Genomic DNA, 22,994 nt, shown 5'->3' with positions numbered 1-22,994 from the left:
AAAAGTGGGAATGGCCTCGGAAAAAATCCTCTGGAAAGGGGGAATGACCCTTGGGAAAATTCTCTGGAAAAGTGGGAATGGCCCTCAGGAAAAAACCCTGGAAAATGGGAATTGCCTTGGGGAAACCTCTGGAAAAGCAGGAATGACCTCAGGAAAAGCTCTGGAAAAGTGGGTATTGCCTTGGGGAAATTCTCTGGAAAAGCAGGAATGGCCTTAGAAAAAATCCTCTGGAAAAGTGGGAATGACCTTTGGGAAAAGCTCTGGAAAAGCAGGGATGGCTCTGAGGAAAAACCTTGGAAAATCGGGAATGACCTTTGGGAAAAGCTCTGGAAAAGTGGGACTTGCCTTGGGGTGGGAATGGCCCTCAGGAAAAAAACCTGGAAAATGGGAATTGCCTTGGCGAAACCTCTGGAAAAGCAGGAATGGCCTTAGGGAAAATGCTCTGGAAAAGTGGGAATGACCTCAGGAAAAGCTCTGGAAAGAGGGAATTGCCTTGGGAAATCTCCTGGAAAAGCGGGGGGAACGGCCCAGGGCTGGCGCGGGAGGAGCGGGAATGGGGAAGGGCAGCGGAGCCCGAGCTCTGCCTGCGGATCCCAAGCGCTTCCTCGGGCCCCGCCGCCACAATTCCCTGCTGGACTTTGGGAATTTCCCTGGGCATTCTTGGGTGGAATATGGGAATCTCCGGGATGGCCCAAGTTTGTTTTCTCTGCCTGCCTGGACTTGGTGTTAGGAGATTCCACAGCTTTTTATCCCTCAAATCAGGGTTTATTATTTTATTTTATTTTATTTTATTTTATTTTATTTTATTTTATTTTATTTTATTTTATTTTATTTTATTTTATTTTATTTTAATTTTACTTTATTTCCTTTTCTTCTCTTAAATTTTATTTCCTTCTCTTTCAATCTATTTTATTTTTTTCTTTCCCTTTTTCTAAAAGCAGACACTCCTTTCCAGTAGAAATCCAGGGAATACCGGCAAGGGCCCAGCTCCTCCCTGCTATTTTAGTTAATTATTAGAATAAGAATTATTTAAATTAATTTAATTATTAGTGCTACTTTATTACCGCTCCCCCTTCCCGGAACCTTTCTGCACGGCCGCGGGGCCCACCCGGCTCCTTCCGCGCGCCGCGCCGGGGCTGCCCGCCGCGCTGCCTGATCGCCGCCGCCCATTCCCGGCCCCGCCGCCGCGCCGGGAGCGAGCGGCGCCGCTCCCCGAGCCCGCCGGGAGGGGCGGGCGGAGCCGGCCCGGGAGGCGCCGGGAGCCCCGGCGGGAACGGAGGAAAGGAGCGGCTGGTGGTCAGGCGAACGGCGCGGCGCGGCGAGGGCAGGCCCCCGCGGGGTCCTTCGGCGACGGGAGCGGAGGGAGCGGGATCGGCGGCGCGATGAACCTGGAGCTGCTCGGTGGGAACGGGAGCGGGAACCGGAGCGGGAATGGGAACCGGAGCGGGAGCGGGAACCGGAGCGGGAATGGGAACCGGGAACGGGACGGGGAACCGGGAGCGGGAATGGGAACCGGGAGCGGGAATGGGAACCGGAGAGGGAATGGAAACGGGAAACGGGGACCGGAGCGGGAACGGGAATGGGAGCGGGAAGCGGAGCGGGGCGCGGCGGGACCGGCAGGCGGCGGGAGTGGCCGAGGGGAGGGAGCTGGGAACGGGGGGCGGCGGGGGCGGGACGGCGGCGCCACGAGCCCGGGGCTGCTCGGTGCGAACGGGAACGGGGGAGGCGCGGGGGGGAACGGGAATGGGAATGAGGAGGGAGCGCGCGGTGGCACCGGGAGCGGGGCCGGGCTGGGCCGGGCCGGTACCGGAGCGGGGCGGGGGGGATCGGGCGGGCTCGGCGGGGCCGCCTCCCGCTCAGCCGCCGCCCTCCCGTTCCTCCGCAGAGTCCTTCGGCCAGAACTACCCCGAGGTAACGGCGCTGCCCGGCCCGAGCGGGGCTCAGCGGGCCCGGCTGGGTCCCAGCGGGTCTTGCCGAGTGTCCCCGTGTCTGACGGGTCCCGGCCGGGCACTGTCCCCGCACTGTCCCACGCTGTCCCCACGCTGTCCTCGCCCTGTTCTGCACTGTCCCCGCACTGTCCCACGCTGTCCCCACGCTGTCCTCGCCCTGTTCTGCACTGTCCCCGCACTGTCCCACGCTGTCCCCACGCTGTCCTCAACCTGTCCCCACCGTGTCCCCACACTGTCCCCGTGCTTTCCCCACTGTCCCTGCCCGGTCCCCTCACAGTCCCTGCACTGTTCCTGCACTCTCCCCGCTCTGTCCCCACACTCTCCCCGTGCTGTCCCCTTGCTGTCCCCTTGCTGTCCCCGTGCTGTCCCCACTGTTCCTGCCCTGTCCCACACTGTCCCTATGCTGTCCCTGCCCTGTCTGCACTGTCCCCACACTGTCCCTGCACTGTTCCCGCGCTCTTCTCGCTCTGTCCCCTCGCTGTCCCCTCACTCTCCCCACACTGTCCCCTCACTGTCTCCTTGCTGTCCCCGCATTCTCCCTTGCTGTCCCCTCACTGTCCCTACACTCTCCCCTCGCTGTCCCCTCACTGTCCCCACACTCTCCCCTCACTGTCCCCTTGCGGTCCCCGCACTCTCCCCACACTGTCCCCTCACTGTCTCCTTGCTGTCCCCGCATTCTCCCTTGCTGTCCCCTCACTGTCCCCACACTCTCCCCTCGCTGTCCCCTCGCTGTCCCCACACTCTCCCCTCGCTGTCCCCTCGCTGTCCCCTCGCTGTCCCCACACTCTCCCTCCCTGTCCCCCCACTCTGCCCATGCTGTCCCCTCGCTGTCCGCACTGTCCCCGTGCTGTCCCCGCAGGAGGCGGACGGCACGCTGGACTGTATCAGCATGGCGCTGACGTGCACCTTCAACCGCTGGGGCACGCTGCTGGCCGTGGGCTGCAACGACGGCAGGATCGTCATCTGGGACTTCCTGACCCGCGGCATCGCCAAGATCATCAGCGCCCACATCCACCCCGTCTGCTCCCTGTGGTGAGCGCAGCCAGGAGCCCGGGGAATTCCTCGGGAATTCCCAGGGAATCCCCATGAAATCCCCATGGAATCCCCAGAGAATCCCTCAGGAATCCCTATGGATTCCCCAGGGAATCCCTCAGGAATCCCCCTGAATCCCCATGGATTCCCTGGGGAATCCCTCAGGAATCCCCAGGGAATCCCTTAGGAATCCCCATGGAATCCCCAGGGGATCCCCATGGAATCCCTCAGGAATCTCCAGAGAATTCCCAGGGAATTCCTCAGGAATCCCCAGGGAATCCCCATGGAATCCCCGGGGAATCCCTCAGGAATCCCCATGGAATCCCCAGGGAATCCCTCAGGAATCCCTTAGGAATCCCCATGGAATCCTCAGGGGATCCCCATGGAATCCCTCAGGAATCTCCAGAGAATCCCCAGGGAATTCCTCAGGAATCCCCAGGGAATCCCCATGGAATCCCTCAGGAATCCCCAGTGAATCCCCATGGAATCCCTCAGGAATCCCCAGGGAATCCCTCAAGAACACCCATGAAACCCACATGGAATCCCTCAGGGATCCCCAGGGAATTCTCATGGAATCCCTTGGGAACTGCGGGAATCCCCATGGAGTCCTCATGGAATTTGCTGGAATCCCCATGGAATCCCCTTGGAATCTCTAGAGAATCCCCATGGAATCCCTCAGGAATCCCATGGAGTCCCCATGGAATCCCCAGCTCCTTTTCCCCCTGGCTGGATTTGACCCCTTTAAGGAATAACATTATTGAGAATTTCTCGAACTCCTTTTCCCTGGCTGTGTTTGACTCCTGTAAGGAATAACATTTTTGGGAATTCCCTGAGCTCCTTTTCCTCCTGACCTTTATGGAATAATTTTAATGGGAATTCCCTAAGCTCCTTCTCCCCCTGACCTTCAAGGAACAACTTTTTTTGGGAATTCCCTGAGCTCCTTTCCCCCCTGACCTTTAAGGAACAACTCTTTTGGGAATTCCCTGACCTTCTTTTCCCCCATGACCTTCAAGGAACGATTTTTTTGGGAATTCCCTGAGCTCCTTTTCCTCCTGACCTTTATGGAATAATTTTAATGGGAATTCCCTGAGCTCCTTTTCCCCCTGACCTTCAAGGAACAACTTTTTTTGGGAATTCCCTGAGCTCCTTTTCCCCCTGGATGTGTTTGACTCCTGTGAATTCCCTGAGCTCCTTTCCCCCCTTGACCCTCAAGGAACAACATTTTTGGGAATTCCCTGAGCTCCTTTCCCCCCTTGACCCTCAAGGAACAACATTTTTGGGAATTCAGGGAATTCAAGGAACAACCTTTTTGGGAATTCAGGGAACTCAAGGAATAACCTTTTTGGGAATTCCCTCCCTGTGCCGCAGCTGGAGCCGGGATGGGCACAAACTGGTCAGCGCCTCCACCGACAACATCGTGTCCCAGTGGGATGTGCTGTCCGGGGACTGCGACCAGAGGTTCCGCTTCCCCTCGCCCATCCTCAAAGTCCAGTACCACCCCCGGGACCAGTAAGTGCCCTGGGAAGGGACTGGGATGTTCCCAGTGGGGTGGAACCGCTGCTTTTGGGGTTTTCTTACTGTTTCCTGGTGGAATCGTTGGGGTTGGGTTTTTGGGAGGGAGCTCTTGGAGATCGGTGTGGGAATGTGTCCTTGGTTTTAAAATTCCTGCACAAACTCGGAGGTGGAGAAGAAATTAAAGTAGATCTGAGCTTCACAACGTTTTGCTATCTAAGTACTAAAGATAAGGCAAGAAAAATGGGAATGTCCTGGGAAAAAATGGGAATATTCCTCGATCCAGCTCAGTGCTTTTTTTGCTGGAAATCCTTCTCCAAGATCTCCCGAATTCCTCAATCCAGCCCAATGCTTTTTTTGCTGAGAAATCCTTTTCCAAGATATTCCTCAATCCGGCTCAATGCTTTTTTTTCTCTGAACATGGGAATCCTTTTCCAAGATCTCCTGAGTTCCTCAATCCAGCTTGATGGGTTTTTTTTGCTGGAAATCCTTCTCTGAGATCTCCTGAATGTCTCAATCCAACTCAATGTTTTTTTTTGCTGGAAATCCTTTTTCAAGATCTCCTGATTTCCTTGATCCAGCTCAATTTTTTTTGCTGGGAATCATTTTCCGAGGTATTTCTCAGGCCAGCTCAATGCTTTTTTTGCTGGAAATCCTTGTCTGAGATCTCCTGAATTTCTCAATCCAACTCAACACTTTTTTTGCTGGAAGTCCTTTTCTGAGATACCCTGAACTCCTCCATCCACCTCAATGTTATTTTAGCTCTAACCATGGAAACCCTTCACAAAATCTCCTGAATTCCTCAATCACAGCTCAATGGTTTTTTTGGCTGGAAAACCTTCCCAAGATCTCCTGAATTCCTCAATCCACCTCAATGGTTTTTGCTGGAAACCCTTTCCAAAATCTCCTGAATTCCTCGATCCAACTCAATGCTTTTTTTGCTGGAGATCCTTTTCTGAGATCTCCTGAACTCCTCTATCCAGCTCGATGTTTTTTTTTTACTGGAAACCCTTCCCAAGATCTCCTGAATTCCGTGATCCATCTTGATTTTTTTTTTAGCTCCAGCCATGGAAACCCTTCCCAAGATCTCCTGAATTCCATGATCCATCTTGATTTTTTTTTTAGCTCCAGCCATGGAAACCCTTCCCAAGATCTCCTGAATTCCTCGATCCAACTCAGTGCTTTTTTTGCTGGAAATCCTTTTCCGAGATACCCTGAACTCCTCGATCCACATCGATGTTTTTTAGCTCTAAGCATGGAAACCCTTCCCAAGATCTCCTGAATTCCTCGATCCACTTTGATGTTTTTTTTAGCTCCAGCCATGGAAACCCTTCCCAAGATCTCCAGAACTCCTCGATCCACCTCGATGTTTTTTAGCTCTAGCCATGGAAACCCTTCCCAAAGGATGGGATCCCAGCTCTCCCTGGTGTTGCAGGAACAGGGTGCTGGTGTGTCCCATGAAGTCGGCCCCGGTGATGCTGACCCTGTCGGACTCCAAGCACGTGGTGCTGCCCGTGGACGACGACTCCGACCTCAACGTGGTGGCGTCGTTTGACCGCCGAGGGGAATACATCTACACCGGGAACGCCAAGGGAAAGGTCAGCCCCGCCCCACGGGGCACTGAGCCTTCCTGGCTGCCCCCAGGGCAGGGCCAGGCTGGGCAGCAGCGCGAATGCCCCATGGAAATGGGGGGGGTCAGGCTTTGGAAGGGCCCAGGAGGGTTTGGGGTGTCCGTCCCTGGAGGTGGCACTGAGTGCTCCGGGTGGGGATTGGGCACCTCGATGGGCGAGGGGCATGGGGATGGGTTTGAGGAGATGGGCAGGGTTTGGGGAGCAGGGGGGCGCACAGGGATGGGTTTGGGGAGCAGGGCAGGGTTTGGGGAGCAGGGAGGGGCACAGGGAAGGGTTTGGGGAGCAGGGAGGCGTACAGGGATGGGTTTGGGGAGCAGAGAGGCGTACAGGGATGGGTTTGGGGAGCAGGGCAGGGTTTGGGGAGTAGGGAGGCACACAGGGATGGGTTTGGGGAGCAGGGCAGGGTTTGGGGAGCGGGGAGGGGCACAGGGAAGGGTTTGGGGAGCAGGGCAGGGTTTGGGGAGTAGGGAGGGGCACAGAGAAGGGTTTGGGGAGCACGGAGGGGCACAGGGAAGGGTTTGGGGAGCAGGGCAGGGTTTGGGGAGTAGGGAGGGGCACAGAGAAGGGTTTGGGGAGCAGTGAGGGGCACAGGGAAGGGTTTGGGGAGCAGGGATGAGTTTGGGGAACAGTGGGGGGAACAGGAGTGGATTTGGGGAACAGGTGAGGGGCACAGGGATGGATTTAGGGAACAGGGACAGGTACAATGATGGTTGCAGGATTTGGGGAAGAGGTGAGGGGCACAGGGATGGATTTGGGGCACAGTGAGGGGTACAGGGATATGTTTGAGGAACAGAGACAGTCACAGGTTTGGGTTTGGGAACAGGGATGGATTTGGGGAAAAGGTGAGGGGTACAGGGATGGGTTTGAGGAACAGGAATGGGTTTCGGGAAACGGGTAGTGGCACAGTGGTGGGTTTGTGTAACAGGCACAGGGATGGATTTGGGAAGAGGTGAGGGACACAGGGATGGATTTGGGAAGAGGTGAGGGGCGCAGGGATGGATTTAGGGAACAGGGACAGGGACAGGGATGGATTTGGGGCACAGAGACAGGTGCAGAAATGGCTGCAGGGTTTGGGGAACAGATGAGGGATTTCTTGAGGATCCTGGAGGGGTTTTCCAACCTCAGGAGTTCTGGGATCTTTGACTTTGTTTTTGACACATTTCTGGGATGTTTTCCTGGCGTTTCTGTCTCAGCAGCTCCTGCAGTGTCCCCGGGTGGGCTCCCAGGGTTCTGTTTCAGGTGAAGCCACTGATTGTTCTCTGTCTGCTCAATCTTCAGATCTTGGTCTTAAAAACAGACACTCAGGATCTTGTTGCTTCCTTCAGAGTGACCACAGGGACCAGCAACACCACGGCCATTAAATCCATCGAGTTCGCCCGCAAAGGGAGGTGAGCGCCCTGGGGGGGTCCCAGAACTGCAGGGAGCTCCTCAAACCCCCCCAGTTCTTCCACAGCACAGGATTTATGATTGATTGATTGATTGGTTTTTCATGGATTTGTCCCCGTTTTGCTGCAGCTGCTTCCTGATCAACACGGCCGACCGGATCATCCGCGTGTACGACGGGCGGGAGATCCTGACCTGCGGCCGCGACGGCGAGCCCGAGCCCATGCAGAAACTGCAGGACCTGGTCAACAGGTGAGGGCACTGGGACTGGGACAGGTGAGGGGACAGGGACAGGGGAGGGGACTGGGACAGGGGAAGGGACTGGGACAGGGGAGGGGACTGGGACAGGGACAGCGGAGGGGACAGGGACAGGGACAGGGGAGGGGACAGGGGAGGGGACAGGGACAGGGGAGGGGACTGGGACAGGGACAGGGGAGGGGACAGGGACAGGGGAGGGGACAGGGACAGGGACAGGGGAGGGGACAGGGACAGGGGAGGGGCACGGGGACAGGGGAGAGGACTTAGGACAGGATTGGGGACAGGGGAGGGGGCTAGGGACAGGAGAGGGGACAGGGGAGGGGCACGGGGACAGGATTGGGGACTGGGGACAGGGGAGGGGCATGGGAAGGGGCCTGTGGACAGGTGAGGGTCCAGGAGAGGTGTGGGGACAGCTGAGGGGCACAGGGAGGGATTTGGGGAACAGAGACAGGCACAAGGATGGCTGCAGGATTTGGGGAGCAGGTGAGGGGCACAGGGAGGGATTTGGGGAACAGGAATGGATTTGGGGCGCAGGTAGAGTGCACAGGTTTGGGTTTGAGGAACAGAGGCAGTCACAGGGTTCGGGTTTGGGAACAGGAATAGATTTAGGGAACAGGTGAGGGGCACAAGGAGGGATTTGGAGAACGTGTGAGAGGCTAAACCTAAGATACAAAGCGTAAATGTAAATAATAATAAAAAAATCTATAAGCTTAAGTATAAAAGCAGCGCAGGCTCTGAAAAGCATAACCCCCAAACCTGAGGGGTTTTTTCCCTGCAGGACCCCCTGGAAGAAGTGCTGCTTCTCCGGGGACGGCGAGTACATCGTGGCGGGCTCTGCGCGGCAGCACGCGCTCTACATCTGGGAGAAGAGCATCGGCAACCTGGTGAAAATCCTGCACGGCACCCGCGGCGAGCTGCTGCTGGACGTGGCAGTGAGGAAACCCCCAGCCCCTGGGGCTCCCTGGGCATCGGGGATTCAGCTGTCACAGTTCCTAATTTGCTAATGAAGGTGGTTTTCTTTGTTTGTTTTCGCTGCCCCGTTAATCGCAGTGGCACCCGGTGCGGCCCATCATCGCCTCCATCTCCAGCGGGGTGGTTTCCATATGGGCCCAGAACCAGGTGGTGAGTGAGGGTTTGGGGTCATTCCCTTGGGAATCGCGCCTGGCACGGGCTTGTCCAGGGAAATTCTGGCTGCTCCAGCCCTGGGAGTGTCCCAGGCCAGGTTGGAGCAACCTGGAATAGAGAGAAATGTGGAGCTGATGATTCCTTTCATCCCAAGCCATTGCAGGGTTCCCTGTGCTGCTTTGGATGGGATTTTGGGAATAAATCCTTCCCTGGGAAGGAATTCCAGAGGAGCTGGGGCTGATCCATCCCTGGCAGTGTCCCAGGCCTGGGTGGGAGGATTGGGATCCTGACAGGAAAAGGGATTTTTGATCCCAAATAGTTGCAAAAAGGTGATTCCAGTGGAGCCCGGGGAACAGAAGATTCCAGGGAGAGCTCAGAGCTCCTTCCAGGGCCTGCAGGGGCTCGAAAAGGAGAGAGAGGGATTTTTATATGGAGTGGAGGGACAGGACAAGAGCTGCTCAAGTGAAAGAGGGAAGATCTAGGTGGGATTTTGGGAAGGAATTCCTGACTGTGAGGGTGGGAAGGAGCTGGGATGGAATTCCCAGAGAATCCATGGCTGCTCCAGCCCTGGGAGTGTCCCAGGCCAGGTTGGAGCAACCTGGGATGGGGAGAAATGTGGAGCTGATGATTCCTTTCATCCCAAGCCATTGCAGGATTCCCTGTGCTGGTTTGGATGGGATTTTGGGAATAAATCCTTCCCTGGGAGGGGCTGGGATGGAATTCCCAGGGGAGCTGGGGCTGCTCCATCCCTGGGAGTGTCCCAGGCCAGGCTGGAGAGTGGATGAAGTGAATAAAATGGGTAAAGTTGGTAAAAACGGCACCCTGGGATAGTGGGAGGTGTCCCTGCCCATGGGATTGGATGATCCCTTCCAACCCAACACATTCCAGGATTCCCTGGGCTGCTTTGGATGGGATGTTGGGAATAAATCCTTCCCTGGAATTCCCAGGGAATCCGTGGCTGCCTCTGGATCCCTGGGAGTCCCCAGGGCTGGATGGGCTCTGGAGCACCCTGGGATCACAGGAGGTGTCCGTGCCCAGGGCAGGGCTGGGAATGGGATGATCCTTGAGATCTTCCAACCCAACCCATTCCAGGATTCCATAAAAAATCCCAATTTCAGGACTCCTGACTAATTCCCAGCCTGCAAATTCCCAGGGAATCTGTGGCTGTCCAAGGCCGGGTTGGACAAAAAGGGGTAAAATGGTTAAAAAGGATAAAATAGACAAAATTGATACAATTGATAAAATGGCAGCCTGGGATTGTGGAAGGGATGGGATTTAATCTCCCTTCCCATCCAAACCCATCTGGAATTCCATAATTCCATCATTCCCCATGGGCTCAAGTTTTGAAATCCTCGATGAATTCCCATTCCAACACAATTTTGGCCTTTCCTGCTTCATTTGAATTTGTGATTTCCAGCTCAAAACTCCAGCTCAGCTTTGGGTTCATCCTTAAACTCCATCCCAAGGACATTTCCATGGAATTGTCTCCTCCTTTAATTCCACGAGTGATCTGGGTGGATGTGGATTCCTTGATTTTTTAATGTTTTTTGGGATTTTCCTCATTTTTTGCTGCTTTTATGGCATGTTCCTTGATTTTTGCTGCTTTTTTTTGGGGATTTTCCTTGATTTTTTAATGCTTTTATGGCATTTTCCTCAAATTTTGCCGCTTTTTTGGGATTCTCCTCTTTTTTTTTGCTTTTATGGGATTTTCCTTGATTATTTTTGCTGCTTTTATGGCATGTTCCTTGATTTTTGCTGCTTTTTTTTGGGGATTTTCCTTGATTTTTTAATGCTTTTATGGCATTTTCCTCAAATTTTGCCGCTTTTTTGGGATTCTCCTCTTTTTTTTTTGCTTTTATGGGATTTCCTTGATTTTTTTTGCTGCTTTTATGGCATTTTCCTCAATTTTTTGGTGCCTCTATGGGATTTTCCTCGATTTCTGCTACTTTTTTGGTATTTTCCTTGATTTTTTGCTGCTTTTGTAGAATTTTCCTCAATTTTTGCTGTTTTTTGGCATTTTCCTTAATTTTTTGGTGCTTTTATGGGATTTTCCTCAATTTTTTCTGCATTTATTGGACTTTCTTCAAATTTTTTGGTGTTTTTTGGGATTTTCCTTTATTTTTGCTGCTTTTATGGGATTTTCCTCGATTTTTTTGTGCTTTTATGGCCTTTTCCTCAATTTTTTGCTGCATTTATTGGATTTTCCTCAATTTTTGCTGCTTTTATGAGATTTTCGTTGATTTTTTTCTGCTTTTATGGAATTTTCCTCAATTTTTGCTGCTTTTATGGCTTTTTCCTTGATTTTTTAATGCTTTTATAGGATTTTCCTCAAATTTTTTGGTGCTCTTTTGGAATTTTCCTCAATTTTTGCTGCTTTTATGGAATTTTCCTCAATTTTTACTGCATTTATGGGATTTTCCATGATTTTTAAATACTTTTATAGGATTTTCCTCAATTTTTACTGCATTTATGGGATTTTCCATGATTTTTAAATACTTTTATAGGATGTTCCTCAAATTTTTTTATGCTCTTTTGGAATTTTCCTCAATTTTTGCTGCTTTCCTAGAATTTTCCTCAATTTTTGCTGCTTTTCTGGAATTTTCCTCAATTCTTGCTGTTTTTATGGGATTTTCCTCGATTGCTGCTGCATTTATGGGTTTTTCCTTGATTTTTTGCCGCTTTTATCGGATTTTCCTTGATTTTTTGGTGCTTTTATGGGATTTTCCTCGATTTTTAATGCATTTATGGGATTTCAATCAGATTGCAGAGCCACAAAATAATTCAGGCTGAAGAAACCCCCCCCAGATCAGCAATTCCACCCGTGCCTCATCCATGTATGGAACCCCTCCAGGATATTTTAATTCCTCGGAATTGGAGAATTCCCAGGAATCCTGTGCTGTTTGTTTGCGTTAAAACTGGTTTTTTGTGATTTTTTTTTTCAGGAAAACTGGAGTGCTTTTGCCCCTGATTTCAAGGAGTTGGATGAAAATGTAGAATATGAAGAGAGGGAGTCGGAATTTGACATCGAGGACGAGGATAAGAGCGAGCCAGAGCAGACAGGTGCTGCCCAAAAAAATCCCCCAAAAATTCCCAAAAAGTACCCAAAAAATCCCCAAAAATTGCCAAAAAAAAAAAAATCCCAAAAAGAGTCCCAAAAATTTAGAAAAATCCCAAAAAATCCCCAAAATTTCCCAAAAAATACCCAAAAAATTTCCCAAAAATACCTCAAAAAATCTCAGAAAATTCCCAAAAAATACCCAAAAAATTTCCCAAAAATACCTCAAAAAATCTCAGAAAATTCCCCAAAAATTCCCAAAAGGTCCCCCAAAATTTCCCAAAAATTTCTCCAAAAATTCCCCAGAAAATACCCAAAAATCCCAGAAAATACCCAAAAAATCCCAAAAGATACCCAAAAAGTCCCAAAAAAATTCCCCAAAAAATCCCAAAAAAAGTCCCAAAAAAATCCCAAAAAATACCCAAAAAATTTTCCAAAAATACCCCAAAAATTCCCAAAAAATTCCCAAAAAATTCCCAAAAAATCCCCCAAAATTTCCCAAAAATTTCTCCAAAAATTCCCCAAAAAAATTCCATAAAATACCCAAAAAGTTCCCCAAAAAATCCCATAAAATACCAAAAAAAATCCCCAAAAAATCCCATAAAATACCCAATAAAATCCAAAAAAATCCCATTAATTCCCAGCCTCCCTGGGATCCTGCCTGGCCATGTGGTGGTGCCCAAAATCCAGGAGAAAAAACAAAATATTTAAGTTTGTGTTTTGTTTTCATTGGAAATATTTTAGGGTTGGTTTTTTTTTTTTTTTTTTTTTTTTTTTTTGCTTTAAAAGGAAATATTTAACTTTGTTTTGTGGTTTAATATGAATTATTTCAGGAAATATTTTAAAATAGTTTTACACTTTAATATGAATCATTTTAGCTTTTTTTTTTTGCTTTTACAGGAAATATTTCTAATTTTTTTGCCTTAATAAGAAATATTTAACTTTGTTTTCTGCTTTAATAACAATTATTTTAGGCTCATTTTGAGTTATAATAGGAAATATTTTTAAATAATTTTACACTTTATTATGAATTATTTTAGGTTTTTTTTTTGCTTTTACAGGAAATATTTCTAATTTTTTTGTCCCTTAATAAGAAATATTTAACTTTGTTTTCTGCTTTAATACCAATTATTTTAGGCTCATTTTGTGCTATAATAGGAAATATTTTTAAATAATTTTACACTTTATTATGAATTATTTTAGGGTTTTTTTTTTGCTTTTACAGGAAATATTTTTAATTTTTTTGCCTTAATAAGAAATATTTAACTTTGTTTTCTGCTTTAATAACAATTATTTTAGGCTCATTTTGAGCTATAATAGGAAATATTTTTAAATAATTTTACACTTTATTATGAATTATTTTATTGTTTTTTCTGCTTTTACAGGAAATTTTTTTTTCCTTTTATCGGAAATATTTAACTTTGTTTTCTGCTTTAATAACAATTATCTTAGGTTCATTTTGGGCCATAGTAGGGGATATTACAGCGCTGTTTTTTAGGGTTTTTCCTGCTGTAACAGGAATCCTCCAGGTCATTTTTGCTGCAGCAGGAGCGCTCCGGGCGCTTTTCCTGCCTTGAATTCCCGTTCTCCCTGTGCCAGGTGCGGATGCTGCCGAGGACGAGGAGGTGGACGTGACCAGTGTGGATCCCATCGCCGCCTTCTGCAGCAGGTGCCAGGCCCTGGAGGCAATTAACACCGACCCAGAAACTCGTTAATGGGCACTAATTAACCCTCTTAGAACGTTCCCTTCGTAAAACCCAGAATTCCCTTTAGAAACTACAAAATTCCCTTTAGAAACACAACATTGCCTTTAGACATTCCCGTCATAAACCCCAAAATTCCCGTCCTTAATCCCAAAATTCCCATCCCAAACCACAAAATTCCCATTCCAAACTCCAAAATTCCTGTCCTTAACCCCAAAATTCCCATCCTAAACCCCAAATTTCCCATCCCAAACCACAAAATTCCCATTCCAAACTCCAAAATTCCCCTCCAAAACCCCAAAATTTCCATCCTTAACCCCAAAATTCCCATCCCAAACCACAGAATTCCCATCCCAAACCCCAGAATTCCCATCCCAAACCCCAGAATTCACATCCTGAACCCCAGACTTCCCATCCCAAACCCCAACATTCCCATCCCAAAACCCAAAATTCTTGTCCTTAACCCCAAAATTCCCATCTCAAACCCCAAAAAACCCAAGATCCCCATCCCATACCCCCAAAATCCCCATCCCAACCCCCAAATCCCCATCCCAATCCCCAAAATCCCCATCCCAACCCCCAAATCCCCATCCCAAACCCCAAAACCCCACTCCCAACGCCCAGAACCCCCACCCCAAGCCCCAAATCCCCATCCCAAACCCCAAAAAAACCCAAAATCCCCACCCCAACCCCCAATTCCCCATCCCAATCCCCGAAATTCCCATTACAAGCCCCGTTCCAACCCCAAAATCCCCATCCCATACCCCAAAATCCCCATCCCATACCCCGAAATCCTCATCCCAAACCCTAAAATCCCCACTCAAACCCCCAAATCCCCATCCCAAACCCCAAAACCCCACTCCCAACGCCCAGAACCCCCACCCCAAGCCCCAAATCCCCATCCCAAACCCCAAAAAAACCCAAAATCCCCACCCCAACCCCCAATTCCCCATCCCAATCCCCGAAATTCCCATTACAAGCCCCATTCCAACCCCAAAATCCCCATCCCATACCCCAAAATCCCCATCCCAAACCCTAAAATCCCCACTCAAACCCCCAAATCCCCATCCCAAACCCCAAAACCCCCACCCCAATCCCCAAAACCCCCCTGCCAACTCCCGAAATCCCCATCCCAAACCCCAGAACCCCCACTCAAACCCCAAAACCCCCATCCCAAACCCTAAAACCCCCACGCCAACACCCAAAATCCATATCCCAAACCCCAAAATCCCCATCCCAAACGTCACAAACCCCTTTAAAAACCCAAAACCCCCCTCCCAACGCCCCAAACCCCGATCCCAACCCCGCGCCCCGCTGGCGTGCCGCAGTGACGAGGAGCTGGAGGACGCGCGGGCGCTGCTGTACCTGCCCATCGCCCCCGAGGTGGAGGACCCCGAGGAGAACCCCTACGGGCCGCCCCCCGACGCCGTGCCCGGCGCGCTGCCCGACGACGCGCTGGGCCCCGACAGGAAGCGCCCCGGCGCCTCGGACGGGCCCCAGAACCCCAAGAAAAAACCCAAAACCACCAACATCGAGCTCCAGGGAGTCCCCAGTGATGGTGGGTGGGAGATGGGCAGGGTCGGGGGGTTTGCGGGGTTGATCCCTGGAGTGTTGGGAGGGAAATGATCCCGAGGGTTTTGGGGGATTTTGGAGGGATCTGATCAGGATTTCAGGATTGTAGGGCATTGGGAGGGATCTGATCCCAAGGGTTTTGAGGTGTTGGGAGGGAAATGATCCCGAGCGTTTTGGGGTGTTGGGAAGGATCTGATGCTGAGCGTTTTGGGGTGTTAGGAGGGAAATGATCCCAAGCGTTTTGGGGTCTTGGGGGGGATCTGATCCCGAGGGTTTTGGGGTGTTGGGAGGGAAATGATCCCAAGGGTTTTGGGGTGTTGGGAGGGAAATGATCCCCGAGGGTTTTGGGGTGTTGGGAGGGATCTGATCCCAAGATTTCAGAATTTCAACTCACCAATTTCCAAACCCCATTTTCCCCCCATTTCCCCCCCAAACCCCAATTTCCCCCCAAAACCCCAATTTCCCCTCTTTTTGCCCCCCCACACCCCAATTTTCCCCCGCCAATTTTCCCTTCAAAAAACCCCAATTTCCCCCGCTTTTTCCCTGCTTTTTTCTCCCCCCGTTCCCCAATTCCCCCCTCCCAGAAGTGCACCCACTGCTGGGCGTGAAGGGCGACGGTAAATCCAAGAAGAAGCAGGCGGGCAGGCCCAAAGGATCAAAAGGTAAAGACAAAGATTCTCCATTTAAACCGAAACTCTACAAAGGGGACAGAGGTTCTTTGCCTCTGGAAGCAGCGGCCAAGGGCAAAGTGCCGGCGGAGCTGGGCCAGCCCCTGACAGGTAAGGACTGCTGTCACCTCCCTGGTGGCCTCGCTTTGTCACCCCCCGATCCTCAGAGCTCCCCCCAGAATTCCAAATTCCTCCCTCCCCGCTCGGCTGCTGGCGATGAGAGGCGGAATTGGATTTTTTTTTGGTTTTTTTTGTTTTTTTTAAAGCAGGGAATCAGAATAAAATGGGGATTTGTGCGTGGGGAGATGGAGGAGAAGGGGGTTTTCTGTGTGCTGCACGCTGGAGGGGTTTGTGGTGTGGTGGTGGTCCTAAATTCAGATTATTTTAATTGGTTCCATTGGTTCCATTGGTTTCATTCCTTGCCTTGGTTCCTGCAGAAGTCAGGAAATATTCTGGGGGGAAAATGAAGGATTCCACAGTTTTGTGGTGTGGTGGTGGTCCTAAATTCAAATTATTTTAATTGGTTTAATTCCTTCCCTCAGCTCCTGCAGAAATTATAAAATATCAGGATTTGGGCTGAATTTGGGGAAAAATTAAGGATTCCACAGTTTTCTGGTGTGGTGGTGGTCCTAAATTCAAATTATTTTAATTGGTTTAATTCCTTCCCTCGGCTCCTGCAGAAATTATAGAATATCAGGATTTGGGCTGAATTTGAGGAAAAATTAAGGATTCCACAGTTTTGTGGTGTGGAGGTGGTCCTAAATTCAAATTATTTTAATTGGTTTAATTCCTTCCCTCGGCTCCTGCAGAAATCATAAAATATCAGGATTTGGGCTGAATTTGGGGAAAAATTAAGGATTCCACAGTTTTCTGGTGTGGAGGTGGTCCTAAATTCAAATTATTTTAATTGGTTTAATTCCTTCCCTCGGCTCCTGCAGAAATTATAAAATATCAGGATTTGGGCTGAATTTGAGGAAAAATTAAGGATTCCACAGTTTTCTGGTGTGGTGGTGGTCCTAAATTCAAATTATTTTAATTGGTTTAATTCCTTCCCTCAGCTCCTGCAGAAATTATAAAATATCAGGATTTGGGCTGGTTTTGGGGGGGAAATTAAGGATTCCACAGTTTTGTGGTGTGGTGGTGGTCCTAAATTCAAATTTTTTTAATTGATTTAATTGGTTCCATTGGTTTAATTCCTTCCCTTGGCTCCTACAGAAGTCAGGAAATATTTTAGGGAAAAAATGAAGGATTCCACAGTTTTGTGGGTGCTGAGATGTTCTTAAAATTCATTAAATTCCTTCAATTCCTTCCCTCAGCTCCTGTGGAAATTATAAAATATCTGGACTTGGGCTGATTATGGGGAAAAATCAAGGATTCCTCAATTTTGTGGTGTTGAGCCGGTCCTAAATTCAAATTATTTTAATTGGTTTAATTTCTTCCCTCGGTTCCTGCAGAAGTCAGGAAATATTTGGGGGGGAATTATTCTGTATTATTATTCTATTACTCTATATTATTATTATCCTATTATTTAAAAAAAAATTTCCTTCCCTCAGCTCCTGGTCCTAATTTTGTGGTGTTGAGCTGGTTCTAATACTATTATTATTGTTATTATTATTATTATTATTGTTATTGTTATATTGTAATTAGTATTAGTATTTTATTATTTTAAAAGTTATTTTCATTGGTTTAATTCCTTCCCTCAGCTCCTGCAGAAATTATAAAATATCTGGATTTGGGCTGATTTTGGGGGAAAAATCAAGGATTCCACAGTTTTGTGGTGTTGAGGTTTATAAATGATAAAATAAAAGGTTTGGAGTTGATTTTTGAGGGAAAATGGGAATAATGAAGGATTCCCCAAATTTATGGATGCTCAGAGCTGGTCCTAAATTCAAATTATTTTAATTGGTTTAATTCCTTCCCTCAGCTCCTGCAGAAATGATAAAATATCTGGATTTGGGCTGATTTTGGGGGGAAAAAATGAAGGATTCCTCAATTTTGTGGTGTTGAGATGGATTTGATGGATCAAATTCTGCATTTCCTTGATTCCAGCAGCTGCTGCCGTGGATTTCAGGAATTCAGGAATTATTTTAATTCCTTTCATTTCCAGGAGTGATTTATTCCCTCTTTCCCTCCCTTTCCTGCTCAGCTCCTTGGTGTTGCTTGTCCTGATCCTTGTTATTCCCAGGAATGGGAATTTTTGATGGGAAAACCTTGGGGATATTCCCTGGGAATGTTTCCACCTGGAAAAATCCAGGATTGGAGCAGCCAGGAGCACCCTGGGGTTGGCTTTGGGTGGCATTTGCCTCTTGGGCAGGGAGGATTTTGGGGGATTTTCCAAGATTTTCGGGTGTTTTCAAGGGTGGCACCTGGATCCTCACAGGGCTGGTTTGGAGATGATTCATTTCATGTTAATTATTGCTTTCATTGTTGCTAATTAATATAATTAACAAGAGAAACGAGAAAGGATCATGGCCTGGAACGTGAACATTGGGATTTCCAAGGAGGATTCCAATCCTTGGCTTCCAAGCAGTGCTGGATCCTTGGATTTTCCATGTTGGAGGGGCTGCTCTCAGAAAAAAATGCTTTAATTTTAAATTAACATTTAATTTTTAATTATCATTTAATTTTTAATTATCATTTAATTTTTAATTAACATTTCTTTACCGACTGTATCTTTGTACTCAGCTGCTGTCCCTAATTCCTGGTTTTCTGTGGAGTGACTTCCTCACTGGGAAATCCCATTCCCAGTCCCTCTGGAATGTTCCAGATCCAGCAGCAGAGCAGCCAAACTCCTTTCCTGGTTTTTCTGCTTTTCCCCCTCCTTTTCCAGCCCTGTTTGGAAGGATTTTGGTGCAGATTTGCTGTTAATGCAGGAAACTCTGGGATTTATTTCCCTGCTTTTAAGTTGGGATGAGATTCCTGAGCCATCCTGGGAATTTGTTTGCCTCAAAAATGGGTTTAGACCCAAATCCCATTGGATTTTCCCATCAGCTGGAGCTCCCTAAAATCTGCTTTTAGGCTTTGCTTGCCTGTGGTAGCTTGGGATGAAGGGAAATAGGGAAAAATTCCTGCCTGGAATGGCGAGGAGTTCCCAGAGGAATCCCTGGAAATGTCCAAGGATTGAGGTTGGAGCATCCATGGTGGCCACGGAATGGGATTTAAGGTCCTTTCCCACCCAAACCATGACATTCCATGAAAATCCACATTTTCTTGGAATTCCTGAGCTGGGGGGGTCCAGTGGATCCCAGTGCTGGAATCTCTGTGGGAGCCACATGGGGAGAGGAAAGAATCCCTCCCTTGGCTCTTCCCAAAGCCACAGAATTCCGTGGAATTCCCTCTTCCCTTTGTTCTCTTTGTACCTTGGACCCAAAATTCCCAACATTTTTGGCCGCCAGCTTTTCCTTGGGGCTCCAGCACATTCCAAATTCCCATGGAATTCCCATGGAATTTGGATCCAGGCTCCCCTTCCCATCCTGGCTGCAGGGAGTGGGAATTCCATGAATTCTGCTGCTTCCTGCAGGAGCCAAGCCGGGGCTGAAGCAGCTGCACAGGGAGAGTTTTCCTGGGAAATCTTTGGGATTTCCATGTGGGAGCTGCATGGCTGGGACTGGGATTGAGTCTCTTAATTAATTCATTCGCTTAATTCATTATCTTAATTTTCTGCTGGCAGAAAATGTTAAAATCAGATTTTTTTTGTGTTAAACTCGGTTTCATTTTCCTTGGTTTCCTTGCTGGCAGAAAATGTTAAAATCAGTTTATTTTGGGTAAAACTCTGCTTTATTTATCTTGGTTTTCCTTGGAAATTTTGGGAATTATAAATTATTTGACACCAGGTAAGGTTGGGAATAAAGAATTTCTGAGCCATGCTGCGCTCCCAGAATCTCAAATAAATCCCAGTGCTGTCAACAAGCAGCCTCTTGGTGCTGAAATTTTGGGTATTTTAGCTACAAAATCTTGCCCTCTCCCATTTTTTCCCTGCATTTCCCATTTTCCCCTGCATTTTCCCCCTGCATTTCCCATCTTTTCCCTACATTTCCCATTTCCTCCTTCTTTTCCCATTATCACCCTGTATTTCCTATTTTTTCCCTGCTTTTCCCATTTTTTCCCCTGCATCTCCCTTTTCCCCCCAGATTTCCCATTTCCCTCCCTGCATTTCCCATTTCCCCCCTGAATTTCTCATTTTCCCCCAGCATTTCCCATTTCCCCCCCTGAAGTTCCCATTTTCCCCTTACATTTCCCATTTCCCCTGCATTTCCCATTTCCCCTGCATTTTCCCCTTCATTTCCCATTTTTCCCCTGCTTTTCCCATTTTTTCCCTGCATCTCCCATTTTCCCCCTGCATTTCCCATTTTCCCTTGCATTTCCCATTTTCCCCTGCATTTCCCCCCCCTGAATTTCCCATTTCCCCCTGCATTTCCCATTTCCCTCTACATTTCCCATTTTCCCTGCATTTTTCCCTTCATTTCCCATTTTCCCCCTTCATTTCCCATTTTCCCCCTGCATTTCCCATTTTCCCCCTGCATTTCCCATTTCCCCCCTGCTTTTCCCATTTTTCCCCCTGCTTTTCCCATTTTTCCCCGCTCCCCGTGGGGCTCTCTGGATCCTGGGAGCCTCGGGACGGGGCTGGACACTCATTTTTCCATCTCTGCTCTCTTCAGCAGGTGGTGCAATCTCAGAGTTGCTATGAAGACTCTCCCTTCTCTCCCTGTCTCCTTTCCTCTCTTGGCTCCCCAGCGTGGAAAGGCTGGAATTCCCAGTCAGGACTGGCACAGACTGAATTCCATGGATTCAGGGAGTGATTTGGGGCAGGAATGACTCTGGAAGAGGTAGCAGCCTCCGTCCTCCTGCTGCCTCTCCACGGATCAGGCTGGCACTGAGCTCCAGCCGGGATTTTTGGGGACAAATCCCCGTCCCAAAGTGACCTGAGCGCCCCTTCCCTGCCACTCCAGAGCCTCTCCACCTTTTATCTCCCAAAATCTCTCATCATTCCCGGATGGAAGAGCAGCCCAAAGTGGGAGTTTGGATTCCTGTCTCCTGCCAAGTCCCCCTTTTCCAGCTGGGAATTCTCATCTCCCTGAGCCCGGCTTTTCCCTGGCTGACAGGATCAGGGCAGAGCTGCTGATCCCAGCCCAGATTTTCAGGAATTTCCAGTGGGATGTGAGGAGCTGAAGCCCCTCTGGAGTCTTCCTTGGTTTTGTGTTTATTTTTCCCACTCTGCCGGTGGCAGAAGGAGCAGCTTTAGATAAAAAACGTCATTTTCCAATGGATTTTTTTTTCCCAGCCTCTCATTCCCAAAGCTCTGCTGGAGTTCCCTCTTGTCCTTTCCAGTTTTGTTCCTTCTCTTCCCTGGGAAATTCTCCTCCAGGAATATCCAGGCTCCTCCTTGATAAATGAAAACCAATTTTTTCCTCAGAACTGAATCAGGACTTTTCCAAAGGGTTTCTATTTTTCCCACTTGTGGGTTAAAAATGGAAGCTGGCAGCTCATTCCCAGCTTTTATTCCTTCAGGATTTCCTGGAGGAATGGGAATGGTGCTTTCCCTGTCCAGCACTCACAGCCTGGCACCTCTTATTCCACAGCAACATCCTGAGCAAAGGAAATTTCATTCCTAAATCCCTCTTTTTTTTCCCCAGACTTTGGAGTTTCACTGCTCTCAGTGTTCCCCGGGTGGAATTATTGGGATTATCAGGAGCTATTTAAATTTCCTGGGTGGAAATTTAAGGGAAGGGTGTTGGAAAGTGACAGATTTGCAGCCAGAACTGTGCAGGTATAAAACGAGGAGAGAGAAAATATTTGTAAATCAGAGGTTTTGAAATTTTCCAAAACTTGATGTTTGCATTCCCAGCTTTGGGGACGTTTGGGGGAAATTTATGACCACGCATGTAAAATTCTTTTTTTTTTTTTTTTTTTTTTTTTAATTTTTATTTTGTTCTTCTTGCTTGTGGGGTGACTCTGCCGTGCCAATCCCACCCTGGGTGCTGGGCCTGACCCCCCAAATTAAAAATGCCCAGGCCAAGGTTCTGCAGGTTGGGTTAAAGCATTGAATCCCCCCCAAACTCAGTTTTCCCTCTGTACAGTGTAAATGCCTGTGTTTATTCCCATCCTTCTTTTATTTCCTGCTTTATTCACACCCTTTTTTCCTGTTCCCATCTTTATTTTATTTCCATCCTTCTTTTATTTCCTGCTTTATTCACACCCTTTTTTCCTGTTCCCATCTTTATTTCCTGATTATTTCCATCCTTATTTTATTTTTCCCAGTTTGTTTCCATCCTTATTTTATGTCCTGCTTTAATCCCATCTTTATTGTATTTCCCAGTTTATTCCCATCCTTATTTTATTGCCTGGTTTGTTTCCATCCTTCTTTCCTGCTTTATTCCCATCCTTATTTCCTGGTCTGTTCCCATCTTTATTTTATTTCCTGATTATTTCCTGCTTTATTCCCATCCTTATTTTATTTCCTGCCTTATTCCCATCTCTATTTTATTTCTCACTTTGTTCCCATCTTTATTGTATTTCCTGCTTTAGTCCCATCCTTATTTTATTTTATTTTATTTTATTTCCTGGTTATTCCCATCCTTATTTTCTTTCCTTCTTTATTCCCATCCTTATTTTATTTTATTTTATTTTCTTTCCTGGTTATAACCATCCTTATTTTATTTTATTTTCTTTCCTGATTTATTCCCATCCTTATTTTATTTTATTTCCTGCTTTTTTCCCTGTCCTTATTTTCTTTCCTGCTTTATTCGCATCCATTTTATTTTATTTTATTTTATTTTATTTTATTTTATTTTATTTTATTTCCTGGTTATTCCCATCTTTATTTTATTTCCCAATTTTTTCCCCATCCTTATTTTATTCCCTGGTTTTGTACAATATCCAGTCAGCTCCTGCAGCGGTGGTGGTTCTGTGTTTGTAAATAAAGAGGTACCTTCCATTTCCTAAAATCCACGGGTAAATCTTGGCTTTTCCATGGAAAAGTTGGGGGGTTCTGTCATGCTGGAATTTGGGAATCTTTCAAACACGCCGCGCTTGGGGATTTTAGGGTATTTTTTTGTTGGTTTTAGTGAAGGGAGAGGAGTAAACCTGGAGTAAAACCAAACCTGGAG

At 48.0% G+C, this 22,994-nt stretch overlaps 1 protein-coding gene across 2 annotated transcripts; it reads left to right on the top strand.

Moving 5' to 3' along the window:
• The first annotated feature begins 1,109 nt into the window (after positions 1–1,109).
• Positions 1,110–22,832, top strand: RBBP5 (RB binding protein 5, histone lysine methyltransferase complex subunit). 2 transcript variants are annotated; one of them, XM_068173246.1, is made up of 14 exons: positions 1,110–1,401; positions 1,886–1,911; positions 2,809–2,981; positions 4,350–4,490; positions 5,929–6,091; positions 7,403–7,512; positions 7,640–7,759; positions 8,544–8,697; positions 8,816–8,887; positions 11,833–11,950; positions 13,545–13,614; positions 14,977–15,206; positions 15,805–15,999; positions 20,550–22,832. In XM_068173246.1, the coding sequence occupies exons 1-14, from the start codon at positions 1,383–1,385 to the stop codon at positions 20,573–20,575; spliced, it is 1,617 nt and encodes a 538-aa protein (XP_068029347.1). In that variant the 5' UTR covers positions 1,110–1,382; the 3' UTR covers positions 20,576–22,832. The 2 variants fall into 2 exon arrangements, with proteins under 2 accessions (XP_068029347.1, XP_068029346.1); XM_068173245.1 differs by having other exon boundaries at positions 20,547–22,832.
• The last annotated feature ends 162 nt before the right edge of the window (positions 22,833–22,994 follow it).

The sequence above is a fragment of the Anomalospiza imberbis genome, chromosome 26, assembly GCF_031753505.1.
Source record: "Anomalospiza imberbis isolate Cuckoo-Finch-1a 21T00152 chromosome 26, ASM3175350v1, whole genome shotgun sequence".
NCBI classification, from domain to species: Eukaryota; Metazoa; Chordata; class Aves; order Passeriformes; family Viduidae; genus Anomalospiza; species Anomalospiza imberbis.
Note: the sequence above shows the minus strand (reverse complement) of the source record. Positions and strands in the feature narration are given on the sequence as shown.